Source organism: Glossina fuscipes, unplaced genomic scaffold, assembly GCF_014805625.2.
Source record: "Glossina fuscipes isolate IAEA_lab_2018 unplaced genomic scaffold, Yale_Gfus_2 3, whole genome shotgun sequence".
Lineage (NCBI taxonomy): Eukaryota > Metazoa > Arthropoda > Insecta > Diptera > Glossinidae > Glossina > Glossina fuscipes.
Genome location: NW_023998417.1, coordinates 10,072,703 through 10,089,014, shown reverse-complemented (window position 1 = coordinate 10,089,014; position 16,312 = coordinate 10,072,703). Strand labels below are relative to the sequence as shown.

The window sequence follows — 16,312 nt, the reverse complement described above, 5'->3', positions numbered from 1 at the left end:
AAAAAAAAAAAAAAAAATAAAATCATTATATTAAATAATGAAGTCATTTTTAGGTCGAATCATAGGAACTTGAATATGGCCCGCACACACACACACACACACACACAACTTTTATTAAGATCAACAAAAAATAATTTCGGACAAAATACAAAGTGAAAAAGAAAAGAACCCCATGTGTCGATTACGAGATCCTTAAAGCTTTACCTTGGGGAACAAATTCGATACCAAAAATTTTCTTATTAATATCGTTTTATAAAAAACTCATATGAAACGCTTACGACCTGATCTAAAATTGTAGAGCCAGAAACCTATTCTATGTATACGAATATCGTGGTAATCGATCAAATACACACTTAACTTTTTCACGTAATGCCTTTTCATGATAAAGCCTTATATGGCAAATGGTCAAAAAACTGGTTCCATCTAAATCATTTTTAATAGCGTCTGTCTTTAGAGGCGGTGGACCAAATTTCATGAAAATATTTCAAGAATTGCGTCCTGGCAGACGAACAAACAGACAAGCTTGGATCGATTCAGAATATAAACTGGATCTATGTCCAGCCTATCTCCAGTGGTGTATTCTTACAAAAGTTCCAAAAGATTTTATATAAGATTTCATTTTGAGCTTTTTAAGTGCAGCGATTATGAAGCGGAAGTGTATTTGATCCAGTGATGTTGTCTTCATGACAGTTCAAGATAGTTGGTCACACTTTAAACTAATACCTAAGCTGGCTATCGAAGCTTTTCTCATTCTTTAGTGACGGACTTGAGTTTCTATACGCACGGGCCAAGTTACGGTTTAACATCTCAGATAGTTTGTACAAATTCAAATTTATGGCACAACTTCTATGTTGCATAGGTTGGAACATAGGGCATATGGGAAAATTCTTTAGTTAAAAATGAACAAACGCGATATCCACTCCGAAAAGCGCTTCCTCGTGGGTAAATGTTGTATTGCGCAACTTCATTTTTCAGAAAGTGCTGAACATTAACATGTATCGTTTGAAGTTTGTCACTGTCCAGATATCGTATGAGTCTATCAAGAGTGTTGCCAAATATGTGTCAGACCGGAGACTTATTGAGTGATACGTATTACATTTTGCTGATTATGTTTGAAGAAAATCCGTCATTATTTAATTATACGCTCGGTGAGACCTTGCTTTAAACACGTACAAAATCAATACGCTTTATTAATTTGTAGAGTAGAATTTATTTCCAAGTTTCCTTTTTGCAATAAAAGTTTCTACTACCATCTATTTTTTGCTGCTAACCGTGGCAATGAATTTTATCAAAAAAATAAGTCGACACATTATTTTTATTACAACGACAAAGACAAAAAAAAAAAGCAATCAGGTACCAATTTTTGGTGACAGTGACAACCAACAACAGCGACAACAATAACATAATAGCAGAAATAAATCCACCACCACCACCACCACCAACAACACCAACAACATTGGTAACGACATCAACATCAACAATATTTAAAACACAACACATGTAGTAGTTACTCCTTCCTCGTGCCACCATGATACGAGTTAAATACCAAAATACAAAAATAAAAACAAAACAAAAAAAAAAAAAAAGGAGAAGAATGAACAACGACAGTTGCATATCAAAAACAAACAACGCGCTAACAGCAGTTACCGAGAGAAGGAGAAGAAGAAGAACAACAATAAATACAACAACATGTTGAAAGGAAAACACATTGTGTTGAATGACTGATAGACACAAAGTCAGACAAGCAGACACGACAACATGAAATATCAACAACGACAACAACAGCAGCAACAACAAAAACAACAACTTGTAAATGTAACAAAATAAAAAATGAAATAAAAGAAAGAAAAAAAATGTTTTAAACTGGAGTAGAAGAAATTTGCTTTATGCAGTCAATATTTTTGTCGTTGTTGTTGCTGTCGTTGCGGCTGCAGTTGCTGCTTATGGCAGTTACAATAAATGTCATGTTAAGCGGCAAAAATGACATGACGACATTTGCAACATAAATTTAACTAGAAACAAAAAACAAAAAAAAAAAAAAAAAATCGAGAGTTTTGCAGAATTCTGTGAATACCATACTATAACAAAATGAAACGCAAGCAACACCGCATAGAGAGGAAGACGATAAAATTCATTTATGTATTTTTCAAGAATTTTCACAATTATTTTCATATTCAATGTCGTCTTTCTGTTTTTCTTGAATAATTCCGTAAAAAATTTTTGGAATTAAATTATTATTCGAACGATTTAAAAATGTGTAGAAGAAAAACATTTTTTCGTTGGACTTTATTTTTTTTCATTCATTGGTCGTAAAAAGTATTTCTGTTTTATATAAGGAGTCATCACTGCTGTACAGTTCTACATGATTATATAGTTAGTTCGATGAAAAAGTTCTTTTTTTGCTTACTTTGTAAATCCACTAAAGTATCTCGCGAAGCTTCTGCTTGACAAAGCCTAATGCAAAATTTAATTTTCAACAAAATTCCAACTAAATGTGTGTCGATTCATGAGAATTTTTAAATTTTGAAAACAAAATTGATACGAATATGCAACAAAACATTTGAAGTGACCGCCAAAACTTGGGCTTACTATTAACAACGCAAGCGAAAACCAAACACTTTCTAAGGACTGCAATTGACGAGAATAGAACATATTTCAGTGACTAGTCGTCTACAATCGTTCATATGCAAAGTCCACCGATCCTCTACTAAAAGTTCATTATTTGTTTTTTTTTTCAGAGGATATCTCCTATCCGACAGAATTATGGTCATAAAGAAGTGGGCAAAGTGACAGGAATAGGGAGGTGACTTAATCTCGATTATATCTTTACCGACTTAGCTTGCACTATAGCTACGACAAAAGTGAACTCATTTGATATAATTGCATATGGAAGATCGATGACGTCCCATATAATTCTAACGCTCTTTATTTATTTTGGTTAAAAGTTGCTAACGAAGTGCCAAAATCCAAATGTTGCTAATGGCAAATGCAAATAAATAAAATAAATATATAGATAGTAATGTTGTGTGTCTTCTTCTCAGAATCAGAGTTTAAGTCCTGTCCTGCCAACAGCTGATGACTCTTATAGTCAATTGTATTCACCTTTATCATCGTATAGTTTTCTTTCTTTCCTTCTCAATCGCATTCACTTATTGTTCTTCACTTTAAATATTTACAAAGCAAAAAAAAAAAAATTGAACGTAAAAAATTGCTTCAAACTCGCATAGACGCGTTAATAGACAAAAATAAAGTTATTTACCTGTCAATATTATTAGTTTTGCTTCTCATATACGACTCGACTCCTAAATGTCTGCTTTGGCAATTGGTATACAAAACAAAAAGAAAGAAAAAAAAAACCAATAATACAATCGTCGTTCATTTTATGCTAAAGCAGGGAATAACTGAATGCTATCTAAAGCAATCCCTAGACGCATACGAATCTCGGTAATGCTATAGATATGAAAAGCATTTTATTTGGAAACAGCATTTATCTTTCGAAGTGAAAAGCAACGCAAGAACCTGAGAATATGCTATTTAGATTGTTTTTTGGAATTTCTATACAAAGTATATTTAAATTTCTATTTTTTGTTTTTTTTTTTTCGTTTTGCTCATAAGAATGAAGTTTTCTTTACAATTCAATTTAGAGATGCATACATGCGCCCGATGCTTAAATATGTTATTTTATATACTTTATGTATATTGAAGGTTGATATATATATATATATATATATATATATATACATATATGTACGTATATATGTATGAGAGCGTGCGATGAAATGCAGCGAGAAAAAGCTTTCAGAAAATTGAAAAAATTTTTCTATTGAATTTATAAATATATAATGATTCCGCACTGTAAGGGAAATAAAGGAACTGAAATATAAAAATCTCGCCAAATATATTCATTTTTAAGGATAAGAACGAAAACAACAAGACAATGATGTTTATGTTGCTATAAGGATTTTTCATATTAAATAAACTTTCGGTCTACAGAGCACATATATATATATACATATATATATATATATATTTTGAAAAAAAAAAAAAAAAGACAAAGAAAAAAAAAGAGTTCCTATTACTTATGCATATTATGCCTGGCTCAGGAGTTAAGCAGCAAACAATAGGGCATCCGGGTGTATGAAACTATGACTACTCGAAGTAGATGAGTATAAAATGTAATAAAAGCGGGATTTGAAATTATTTTTATACCATATGCCTTTAATCTTTATTTTAAAGCAAGACATTTCAATTGGGTTTCATATCTTGTTTTTTTTTTTTTTTTTTTTTTTGAAAAGGATTAACCGTTAACCAAGTGAAGTAATAAACCCTTCAGTTAGAAGAAGAAAGAGAGATCAAAATAATTAACAAGTCAACTTGTTACATGGATTAGATACAATTTTTTCTTGTTTTGTTTAAACAGTCAGTCATACGAATAAAAACTGTTAATTACTGAATGCAGAGTTTCCCAACATATGCAACCTTCATCATTTTCCTTCCCATTTTTTAAAGCTTTAAAAATATTTGCAATCCTACTTATAGATAGATATTAGTAAAGAAATCATTTCAAATATGACGTCATAGTAGTATTACCAATAAATATATGATACTATGATAGGGAAAATCTTTCCTAAAGTGATTTCTTTAAACATTTCGATTGCAAAGAAGGCGTCGGGAGTATTAAGTAAAATAATCAAAAATTGTGATTAAATCATGAAATGAGAAAATGCATGAAAACCCACCAGTAGGACTCAAATAAAGGAAACTTGCTTCTTCAACTATTACTACACGATACACTGCTAATAACTTGATCCCATAAAATGTTAATGGTCAATATGCATCTTCTATAAGGTAATAAACCAATTTTAAATTATCTGAACAGAGAAGAAAACCACACCTCACTCTATCATTAACCCTTGTAATCGTCCACCGCATTTTATCACACGAATCCAAAGGTTTAAGAATGAGTCTAACTTCCTTTGAAAGCCTTCACAAAGTCATCAATAGCAAAGCATTTCAGTATCCAGTTGAACGTCCACAATAAACGAACTTTGATCAGCCGAGGGGTTACATATCACAGGTCCGCAATTAAGGACCACATCTTCATTCTAATTTATTTCCCAGTATTGAAATTAATCAAAGAACTTTCTTGTAAAATTTTTAACTTTCTTATCAATCAAATTTGGGACTGTGCGGATTTACTAAATTTAGCCGTCCAATTGAGCTGTGTCGGTAAACCTAGTATCAGTGTACCTTGAAATGCAATTTGGCCACCAATGATTGAAAGGGTTGATTTAAAATTTGGTACGAATCGCGCGAGCAGCTGTCAACACAATATTTAACCCTTTACTTAGTTATTACGAAATTATATGTATATAGATATTTTTCCGTTAATAGGCGTCATGATAGCTCGTCTTTATTTATTTTTTTTTTTTTTTTTGGTTTTTTATTGTTGTTGTTGTTGTTTTTTATTCGAGTAAAGGGGGAGGGGATACATTTGGTGTATGTAGTGTATGTGGAAAGAGAAGCAAACTGTAAACATTTTTTGAAGGCTAATTAATCATATTTACAGTTGTTACAGTTAGACGAATGATTTATGAAATTCTCTAACAACAATAGGTAACAATCTTTTGTTGGCTTTTTTCCTCTTCTTCTTTACAAACCATCCACCAGCAAAAATAGATCATTTTCAACATTAGCCGACACAATATGTTGATTATGAAAAGAAGCGGCGCTGTTGTGTATATTTTTCTATCTCTTTATTATTTTTTTTTTTTTTCAAAGTTCTTCAATTTCATGGAATTTTGTGTTTTCTAAATACAAAAATTACATATTTATTTTATGTCTTTCTCAACATTAATAAATTAACAAACATTGTATTTACATAGGCGACGAGTTCATTAACCTCTTTCTTTTTTTTTTTTTTGTTGTTGTTTTGTTTTCTTGAACTAATTATTGGAAAAGTTAATAAAAGAAAAAAAAAAAAAAGTTTAATTTGTAAATTTACACGTACAACAAGATAATAAAACGAGAACATTTGTAATTACATATACACTTATTTAGTTTCTCTAATAGACACATATACGAAAAAATTAAGGCAACATTAAGCGCAAAAGTTTATATTGAGTTTGAACCGAATTGAAGAGATCCGACTATTAAAATCTTTTTTATTATTTTCGATAGGTGAGAGAAAAGTTCAGTAGATTGCAGCATACTGCAACATACACACATTATGCTCAAAGTGCGCAATAAAAGAGGACGGTTCACATTGTTTATTTTATGCTCGAGTCTAATTTCATCAACACTTTACTGTGGAGAATGTGCTCCAATTGTTCTTTGTTGCTCTAACTTGACCCGCAAGAGTAGATCAACTTTTGGCTTTTATGTAAATAAAATGTGGTGAGGCGATCTAAAACCATATTCCCATATTTAATGAGCAATCAATCACACAACCTGTGTTTGCCCGAGAAAATTTTTCGTGAATTCGGAAATTATGTTTATATAAAGTTTACGGGATCGGTGTTTGTTTGTTTTTTTTTTTTTTGTTTTTTTCAGCATTTTATTTTCATGCATAGAGAACGTGACAAAAGCATACACAATTTTTTTTATTATCTAAACAAAAAACTAATTTAAAAACAAAAATAATAATAATAAAAAAATAAAAAAAAAATGATTTTTTTACGAACGAAACGATAGAAATGCAACTAAGGGCTTTGATTGTTATTGTTTTCGGTAATAGAGTGAAATGAACAATGATGATGATGATGATGATGATGAGTAAGCTAAGCTAAGCTAAACAAAGCTCGCGTATAAACAAGCAAATAAGTATATGATACATTTTTGTTTTGTGCATATGTATGTATGCATGCATACACAAAAAATGAATATGATATCGATTAACAAAAAGAAAAGAAAAAAAAATTCATAATACAACCACTCATGTATTATGTAATTCTATGAACAGAAAAAAAAATTCTACGAATTCATAAAAACCATAAAATTAACTGTGACAAATTTTTTGTGTAACGACATACAAAAAAAAAAAAAAGAAAAAAACAAATCAGAACAAAGCAATAAATGCAGTAAGTAGTAAAAACGAGCAGAAAGTTTAGAATTTTTGCAAAACGTATTTGAAACCAATCGCATTTTCATCCATTTCATTACGGAGAATACTGTGGAGAATAAATTAATTCAATTTTGAATATAAGAAGTTACATCCGGCTTCAACTGAATATCCCATTAGCCGCCCATGCATAGAATTAGACTGATTGCAAACTAGAGTGAAGATCAACATATTTCAAAGCACTTTGAAAATTATTGTCGGGATTACATTTTTGATTTATTTATAGGTTTTTTTTTTTTGACAATTCTGACAGTTTCGAGGTTAAGATATGAATTAATGCTGTGATCAAAAAGTATGATCAGCAATTCAAGTTAAATTGCGCGGATGAATATCGAATAGAAAAATTATTTCTATCCCAAATTGATTGTGAGAAGGATGATGTCTGACTGATATGAAACCAGAGATGAAACTTGGATCTGCGCACATGACTTCGATCAATCGAGGTAATATGGTGCAAAAATTAAACCATAACCGGATAACGCACACCAAAGTGGTGTTGTGCACTATCAATTCCTTTCGTCGATCGTTTTGGTAAATATTTGCTTCAAATGAGCGTAAAATTTCAAGTCTTTGTAGTCTCTTTTCTCCATTCTTCGTTGTCTCATCTATTGTGCATGGTTTTTGAATTCGATTTGCTTTAAGATGAGGCTTATAAAAGTCGGACGAACAGGTGATTATGTATGGTGGCCCAACTTTTGCTCAAGATTTGATTTTGTCGTCATTCGTGCTGGAAAGTCTTCGCAAGTCGGAACAAAAAAACCAGTTTGACAGCTGACAGTTTAGGATTAATAAAAATGGAGCATTACACGAGAGAGCAATGTTTTTGAATCGCTGAGCAATATTCTAAAAATAATAAAAAGTTTGCGGACCACAGTTCACAAATTTTTGTACAAAATATGTGCATCAACTGTGATCAGGGTAATTGACACCACTGGATATCTTTTTGTGGATTTATTTGAAGTAAGAAGTCTATGCCAATAACCCTACAACCATTCATGCATTAAAGGAGGAGATTTAAAACGCTGCTTGGTGCAGTCTTGAAAAATTTCGACAGTACGTATGTGCCAGCAAAGACCTGCAGGGTATTTTCCTATCCTATACATACACATATGACTCAATAAAGAAAATTACAATTAAAAAAACTTAATTTGGGTAAATTATGAAACATCCTCTATAGCAATTTTTCGCATTTTTATGTGAATTGTTGATTTTGTTACGGAAGAAACCAAGGCGTCTTAAGAATTTGCGAACAATTTTGCAAAGTGCTAGTTTGCTCCAGCGAAAGTATGGCAAAATGGAATACAAGTTTATATAAATTTGGGTTAGATTCATAGTTCAATTTGTTAAAATTCAAGATTTCTATTATATCGAAGCTCGCTGTACAAAAATACGAAGCAAATATGAAAAAGTACTCGATATTAAAAATCGATTCAGCAAAAAAACGTAACGTTTTCCGACAAACAAGTTCAAAAATTATGGGGAAAAAACTAGTACTACGTTCTGAGAAAGACGAGAGACCCGGTTTTATGAGCGAAAGATATTATTATTATTGTTCACATAACACACACTTATTGCAAAATATTTGATTCAAATTAAATTCTGTTTTTTTTTTTTTTGTCTTTGAAATCTTTTGTCCTTGATATAATAGAAAAAAATCTTCAATTAATATGCTAAACATCACGCATTTTGTAGCCAAATATACATGTATATTTATATATATTTAAGGAAGAGGAGAAGAGATAGACTACAATATTATTCATTTTCATAGAGAGTGTTATTCAAAAACTTACCTTAACTTGATAGGAATTCAAACGTGTTTTCGGCAATAAATTAAAGGATGAAAAATCCAAGCGTCGTGAAAATATACCATTGCAACCAGATGTTGACCTACAAATAAACAAAAAAGAAAAATAAATAAATAAAATTTTCTTAGATTAAAGTAACTAAAGATTAAAAAAAAAAAAAAAAAAAAAATATTGTTGTTTAGCAAACCCTACAAAAAACTTTCAAAAGTGTTTACTTAAGACTAAAGACTTTTTTGCTGATAAGTAAACCTTAAATGAAATCCCGCTTAACCATACGTTGCTAAAAATTTCAGCTAAATTTTCTCAAATTTCTGCAAAGTTTTTATTTTCAACTCTTTATTTACATTGTTCTTGTTTATGTCTTTAACGTTTATAATGAAAAATATTTTTGGCATATGTCATAGCCAAAGAAAGATTTCTTGTTACAGCTCCAAAAAATATACAATGGATTACCATTTAATACATTTTTACAAACTTTCACAAAATGTAACTTTAATGCGTAAACTTACTAAATATAAGTAAAATACGTGCAGAAGTTCTCGTCTAACGGGGAAAGGCTGGAATTTTTAGAGCTTAAAATGTAAACATGGGATCTTGGCACAAAGTTTCGAGGGGAATCTCACATGCAGATCCATAGGTAGAGAGAACAAGGGAGCTATTGAAATAATGTCAACATGATCGCTCACGAAGTAGCTAACTAGATTAGATTAGGTAGTCACATAGTGCGGCAAGCACATCTTCCGTGGACAGTCAGACAGATAGAGTGAACCACTTCCACGTTTCCTTCCTCCCCCCTCCCTTTCCAACGAGACAGGGGTCGATTGCAGACATATCGCGTCGGCTAGGTCTGCTGCCATAGATTCATTTCAGTCCGCAGTCGCATGGAAAACATTCTATTGTTCAGTAAAAAAAAATATTCGTGCAAATGCTCGTCACGTTAGTGTGACCATTGAATTCTTAAAAAAAAAAAACAAGAACAAATTAGTTATTAATAGGAAAGGCATGATTCGTAAAAGTGACAGTTTGGTGACAGTCTTCATTGACTCTTTGTCTCATGTCATCCTGTCTACTTGATCGGGGGAATCAAATTAAGAATATCAAGAATACAATGCAAATTTTTTATCTCTTATTTATGTGTTCTAAGGGAAATGCCAAATTTTCGTGGACGTGGGTGGGTTAACCTGACATTAAGTAGGAACATACATATATATGAGCTCGTTGATTGATATTTTCGATATTTAGAAATATAATAAAATTATATAGATAAAAGTAGTACACCGGGGCCGCCGGGCCCCCCCCACTCCTTCCTCACTTTCTATTCTTTAATAGCAAAACAAAATAACGAAAAATATAAAAATTTTGGGAAAGAAAATTATGCAACCTTGACATTGGAAACACGATTTATTCATATCGTTGACAATTTATTTGTATATCATTCCTTTGATTTTAGGCGAGCAAGCAGCAACAATGTTAAATACGTTAATCAACAAGCAAAAAATAATTTTGTTTTTCTTCTGTTTGCTTACTCATCAGTTTCTTGAGAGCGTAGTTCGGTTTCCACATATTATGACTGAAATTGACAACTCATCCATAATAATGAAATGAGTGAAACAATTTCGTAGAAATAATTAAAAATTCCTTCAATATTTTTTCAGATGTTTATGAGCGAAAAGGTTCTCACTGTTCCAATGATAAGCTCGTAATAATGAACAAAAAATGAACAAAAAATGAATTTTTTTTTTTTTTTTTTTTTAGAGTCTCTAATAATCTCTTAATTTTGATCAAAATTTTGCTCTCGTTTTTTAATAAGATTTTATGGCTTATGGCACCAATTATTACGACTGCTGTCGTCACAGTTATTCTGTGCCAATGAATTGTGATTCTCGTCCTTTACAATTCCATACTTCTATACTGATAATGATTAACAACATTCATATATTATTAGTGAATATTGCTCACTTTTGCTCCGTTATGAGTATAGCCCACTGGAATGAGTCGCCAAAAATCTTGAAGGTACTTTTTAAAAAAAAATTCTCCATATAGCTTGCAAAAGGTCATCCGATGGTCTTGCTCGATCGATTGGGCAGAGCTAATATTAATCATATCAAGATTCTTACTTGCAGTCACATTTAAGTTATTTCGTGGACCTCGTAAGTTGTTTGGCAAAATAAATTACTCCACCAAACAGCAGTTTTACTCAAAAATTATTATAAGCTTTTTCTATCGTTGATTTAATTATCCCCAAGACATGCTTCAAACATCAAATTAATTAATAGCGAGTCAATAAAATTCTAACTGTATTACGCTAAAATGTATTTTTTGATATCTCGTTGCATTTAAAGCTATTTTCACATGCATTCAATTATAATAGACAAGTTAAATATCTATTACTTAAGCGTTTTATATTTTTAAAGCGAGAGAGAGAGTTAGAGCTTGCCATCATATCATCGTTAATAATTTATCGAGCGTCATTTTAATGCTTCTCAAAAGCATTTATTAGACAATTAACTGAAAAGTCTATTTATTGCGTAATTGATAGCTGACATTAGGTAAACATGTAATGAACAACACGAAAAGCGTTTAAAGTTATTTTCTCAAAAATGTATTAGTAATATATTAATTGTTATTGTCAAAAGTTGTATAAGTCGACTTTAACAAAGAAAAAATTAGTTAACTGTAATTTTAGTAAGATATAGACAGTTTCTCTCCCTATTCGTAATTATACAATCAGGGGCGTATAATTTTTTTTGCACAATAAACATGTTAAAGTGTTATAGTGGGGTCACTGCCATTAAATACCCTACAGTTTTATATACATATATATATATATATATATAAAGTTTTGAAAACATAACATTGTGTGGAAAACGGTCGAAAACATGACCCAATTCGAACCATTTTCAATAGCTTTCATCGTTCACGTCAACACATATTATTAGTGTGCAAAATTTCATCATAATGTATATAAAATATTATGGCCTGTAGATTGATGAACACAAGAAAAGTAAGACGGACAGACGGACAGATATGCTGATCGAGCAGATATACTGAGTCGGTCGGTATAAAAAATCGTTCTGACAAACTAAATATACGCTTGTGCCGTGCGAGTGATCTAAGACACATGAAAACATCGACTTGTACCACTTTGAAAAACAACAGAGCTCGTACATGAAAACGTGGATAGAAAAGAAAAATATTCCTAGGATTTTGTTACAAAAAGATTGTAATAAGCTTCCGGTAATTGCTTAGTCTTTAGGCTGAGTCGTTTTACAAGAAATTTAAAGACAACTTTGCCTCTTCGGCATATACAAAAGCACTTGAAAACGGATAGAGGAACAAAAACGCTTCCAAGTAGATGAGGGTTCATCGGAATGAATACACATACAAATTCTATTACTTATTATATTATTGGAATTTATGTGGGCATTGTTTTGCTATTTATTATTATAAACTTTGAAAATAAATTTGCTTAAAAATTCACAAATATTTTTCAAGCTTAAATATAATATTTAAATAAACTAATTTTGACAACATCCAATAATTTTTTGTTTTTTTTTTTTTCTTTGTTTTTTTTTTTGGCGTGTAGCACGCCTTTTTCTTAGCTGCTTTGTGATTATATAATGAAATACACACAAAATACACAAAAATAGTTTTTACTGCATTTAGTCATTAAAAAAAATTCACTAAGGAAAGCATTGAGGTGAAAAATAAAAATAAAAAACGAAGAAAAAATATTTAAAAACAAAACCGTAAACTTGAAAGCAAGACTTAACCTGGTGCTTAATGTGATTATAAAATATTTGCGTTTAATGAATTATTAATATTTGTGTTAATTTCAAAACTAAATTTGAGAAGCAAACGTTCAAACTTACCGCTCAATTGCCAAAATACCTAACAATTAGGAAATAAAAAAAAAAAAAAAAAAAAATTTAAATAAGTTATTCCCTAAGGTGGTGTGAAATCATCAACCAATTATAAGGAGATTTTATTTTACATTAGAGCTTTGTAGTGTCCATCTTTCAAAACGTAGTATCTAGCTGAAGATAATCTTGATGGTATGGGTATTTTATTGCGCTACGGAAAGATGCATCTATCAAGTTTTGCATAATATTTGCGGAAAGTCGTTTTCCACTGCCATAGTCACAAGGAAAATATTTCAATAAAATGTCTCGGAACCATTTAAAACCTTTCATAGACATGGCATGACATGACATATACGTAACAGAGCTAATCGCAATTGCTGGTAATACTGGGTTCAGTAGGGTAACTACCGATCAACCATTAAGTTCTTTTTTAGGAGTTTCTTTTTTTTTTCTCATTGTATACACAAATAATTATTTTTAATTAAAATTCTTGGTAAAATTTAAGTGCAAGAACTTTTATATTTTTAAGTAAACGAAGAAGAAGTAGAAAAAATTCATTTTTATTCATAACTATTTGCGCATATTAGAAATAAACATAATTTATGTAAATTTCTATACTGTGCAAAGTGATAAAACCAAACGTTTTTGTTTTTTTTTTTTATGTTTTGTAGAAATTATTTATTGACGCAAACCATTAACGCTACAGCATATATATATATATATATATTTTTTTTATGTTAATGAGAAAGATATTCAAGCCTTTTTTATTTTGAAAAAATCTTTTAAAAATTTTTGAAAAAACAATGCGCATATTAATTGCTCAAACTTTAACATAAAAACCAAGTTGTTGAACTTTATATTCTTACATCATTTACTCAGTTTAGAAGATATTCTCTAACCTTGCCTCTTAAAGAAGACAAAAATCGCTGATTCATAAGATATAAGAAAAGTCCTCTTCGGACTTTGCTTTTTCTACTCTGACCATAATTACAGTTATCGCCGCTACTTATAAGGTGTAGTAGTCTATGTTAGTTTCCGGTCTGTACGCTGAAACCAAGATTATGGTTACTTAAAAACCGCAAGCGTTTGCCAATTCAAAGGCAAAGGAGTGCCCGCCTTCATAATAATCTGTTTCGATAACATCGAACATTCGGATCTTCTTTAGCTAAAGAAATAAATTCAAAGACTAAAGTCTTAAAGCACTAGTATCTGAGGCTATCGGCTTTATCGGCTTTTAACTGTGTCGCACTTTAGATTTGAATCCACGTCGGAATCCTTTGCCCACTCGGCTACCCAGAGGAACACTGTAAGTATTAATATCTCTATTCCCTCTTTATCATGACAATTTATGCTGATCAGTCGCACATATCATTAACTTTCAAAGTCTTCAAAATCAATTTATCTATCCTTAATGGCCATTTCCCTTCCTTCCCTTAGGAGGATATTGTTACAATTTTTGAAATACAACGCGCGAGTCTAAGCAAACGACGATTAATTCCAAGCACAAAGCAAATAAATTATTTCCAAAATGTGTTCATTGAAGACCTATCCCGATCAACAAAACGTCTATAAAGAACTCGCTGAATTTATAATCCTATCTCTATGATTAGATGATTTATTTTCTCAGGTTCACATTGCCATGCCTGGTCGGAAGAAATATTTATTATCTGCATTATGGAGTCCTGATTGAGATTCTATTGGCCTATCCTCTTCTCAGAAAAAGGCAAACCTGTTTTGAAATTCATTTTTATACGTAATTTGCTTAATGGAAGCCTTGATTAAGTCAAATTAACTCGAGTTTTTCAACCGATAAAGCAAGATGGCAAGCTGTAGCAACATTGAAATCAATAGTCAGGTATCTCGTTGTTTTCCTCTTACACGTGACTGCCAGGCAGGCTCTAAAATTGTTTCATATCGCCAAATGCATTGCTACGACTGGGCTTAAGATTGAAGTACGTCAGCAGCATGTACATTATGGTTACGATTATGGCGTTGCATTGAAGAATATATTCAAGCAAAAACATCTTAGTTAAATCAGCTCTTATCTTGTAACCTAAAAAGCTTAGTTGGTGAGCAGCAGTTATGATAACAATCAGTTTATTGTATAATTGAACTAATTATTCAATTATATTGATTAATTGATTCACTAGAAAATATCTATTGCAACAATTTGCGCTATAGACAATTAATGGAAACGAACTAAATTGAAAACTTGAGCAATTTGCTTAAGTATAAAAAAGACTTATCGGTAAAAAAAAATAGAAAAGATCACAATTAAAAAATGCTTTCAGTAATATTTACCTATAAACCAGTTCGAAGAGAAAAATAGCTCGCATACTTTAAACAAAACACTTTACAATAAAATAAATCAAAGCTTTACACAGTGGGAAGCTGCTCGCTGTTAAATACTCTACACATTACCCTACCGCTATTCATATAACAAGTTTTCAAAATATGGCAAAGTGGGTAATGATTGATCTATCATGAAATTTTAACACGTACCGTTTCAAAATTCGTACAATCCAGAAATAATACGGGTTTGTTTATAATGTTGCCATATATCATATGTCAAACCGGAGACTTATTGAGTGCTATATCCCTTTTCCACTATGTTATAAAAGATCCGCATATCGTGCGAAGTTTCACTCATCATTGACAGGTTTATTGATACGGTTAAGCTTTTTGGTTTTTGCCCTTCAGAGCATTATTGAAATATGGAGAAAAACTATTCTCACACAGAAGAATAAAGAAATTTTTGTATAATATACACAACCTTCCACAAGTTAACTGATTATTTCTATAATATAATTATAAATTGAATTGCAATCAAACAATTGCACAAAAATGCATGCATTAGTTACTGAGACAATCGAAGAGATGAGCGTAGAAATAGATAAGTTTAAGGCAGTGACGACAATTCTTCTCTTTTTCTTTGTCTATTTATCATAAATTAATGTTGTTCATATATATTTAATGATATTAAGTGTAGTTATATTATAGCAAGTAGAATAACGTTTAATTAAGAAACTTATACTCGCCTGGGTACACATAATAGTTAAACAAACCCCACAGCTAATCAAGAATATATTGAATACACTTTACAGGATCAACGGTGCGTATAGAGCAGGGTATTACAAATAGTATAACCAAATTATATATATATATATATATATACATATATATATATATATGCATAGGAAAGATTGGTATAATAAAGAAATAACAATCAGCAATAGCAATCCTACAACATTTAATGACTCAAAGCAAAACGAACAAATGTACTTACATCCGCTTTCACATCTAGAACATATTCCGTGCTAATAAACATGTTGCAAAAAGCGCCTGGTTTCAGTGAAAAAATTGCTAAATAAATAAATAATAATAATAATAATAACAAATCCATCATATAAATCTACGGAAGAGTGAGGGCAGGGTATGCACTCGAGCTGATATAATGCGCTTATTACCTGCGAGAATATAATAAAACAAAAAAAAAAAAAAAAAAAAAAAAAAAAAAAAAAAAA

At 31.0% G+C, this 16,312-nt stretch overlaps 1 protein-coding gene across 2 annotated transcripts in view; it reads right to left on the bottom strand.

The window, feature by feature from the left end:
* LOC119634874 (headcase protein-like) overlaps positions 1–16,312 on the bottom strand; it is a 147,304-nt gene that overhangs the window by 71,208 nt on the left and 59,784 nt on the right. For both annotated transcript variants that reach the window (XM_038029284.1, XM_038029285.1), the window contains exon 2: positions 8,911–9,007. In XM_038029284.1, the coding sequence (XP_037885212.1) occupies positions 8,911–9,007 (97 nt within the window). The remainder of the gene's footprint in view (positions 1–8,910; positions 9,008–16,312) is intronic.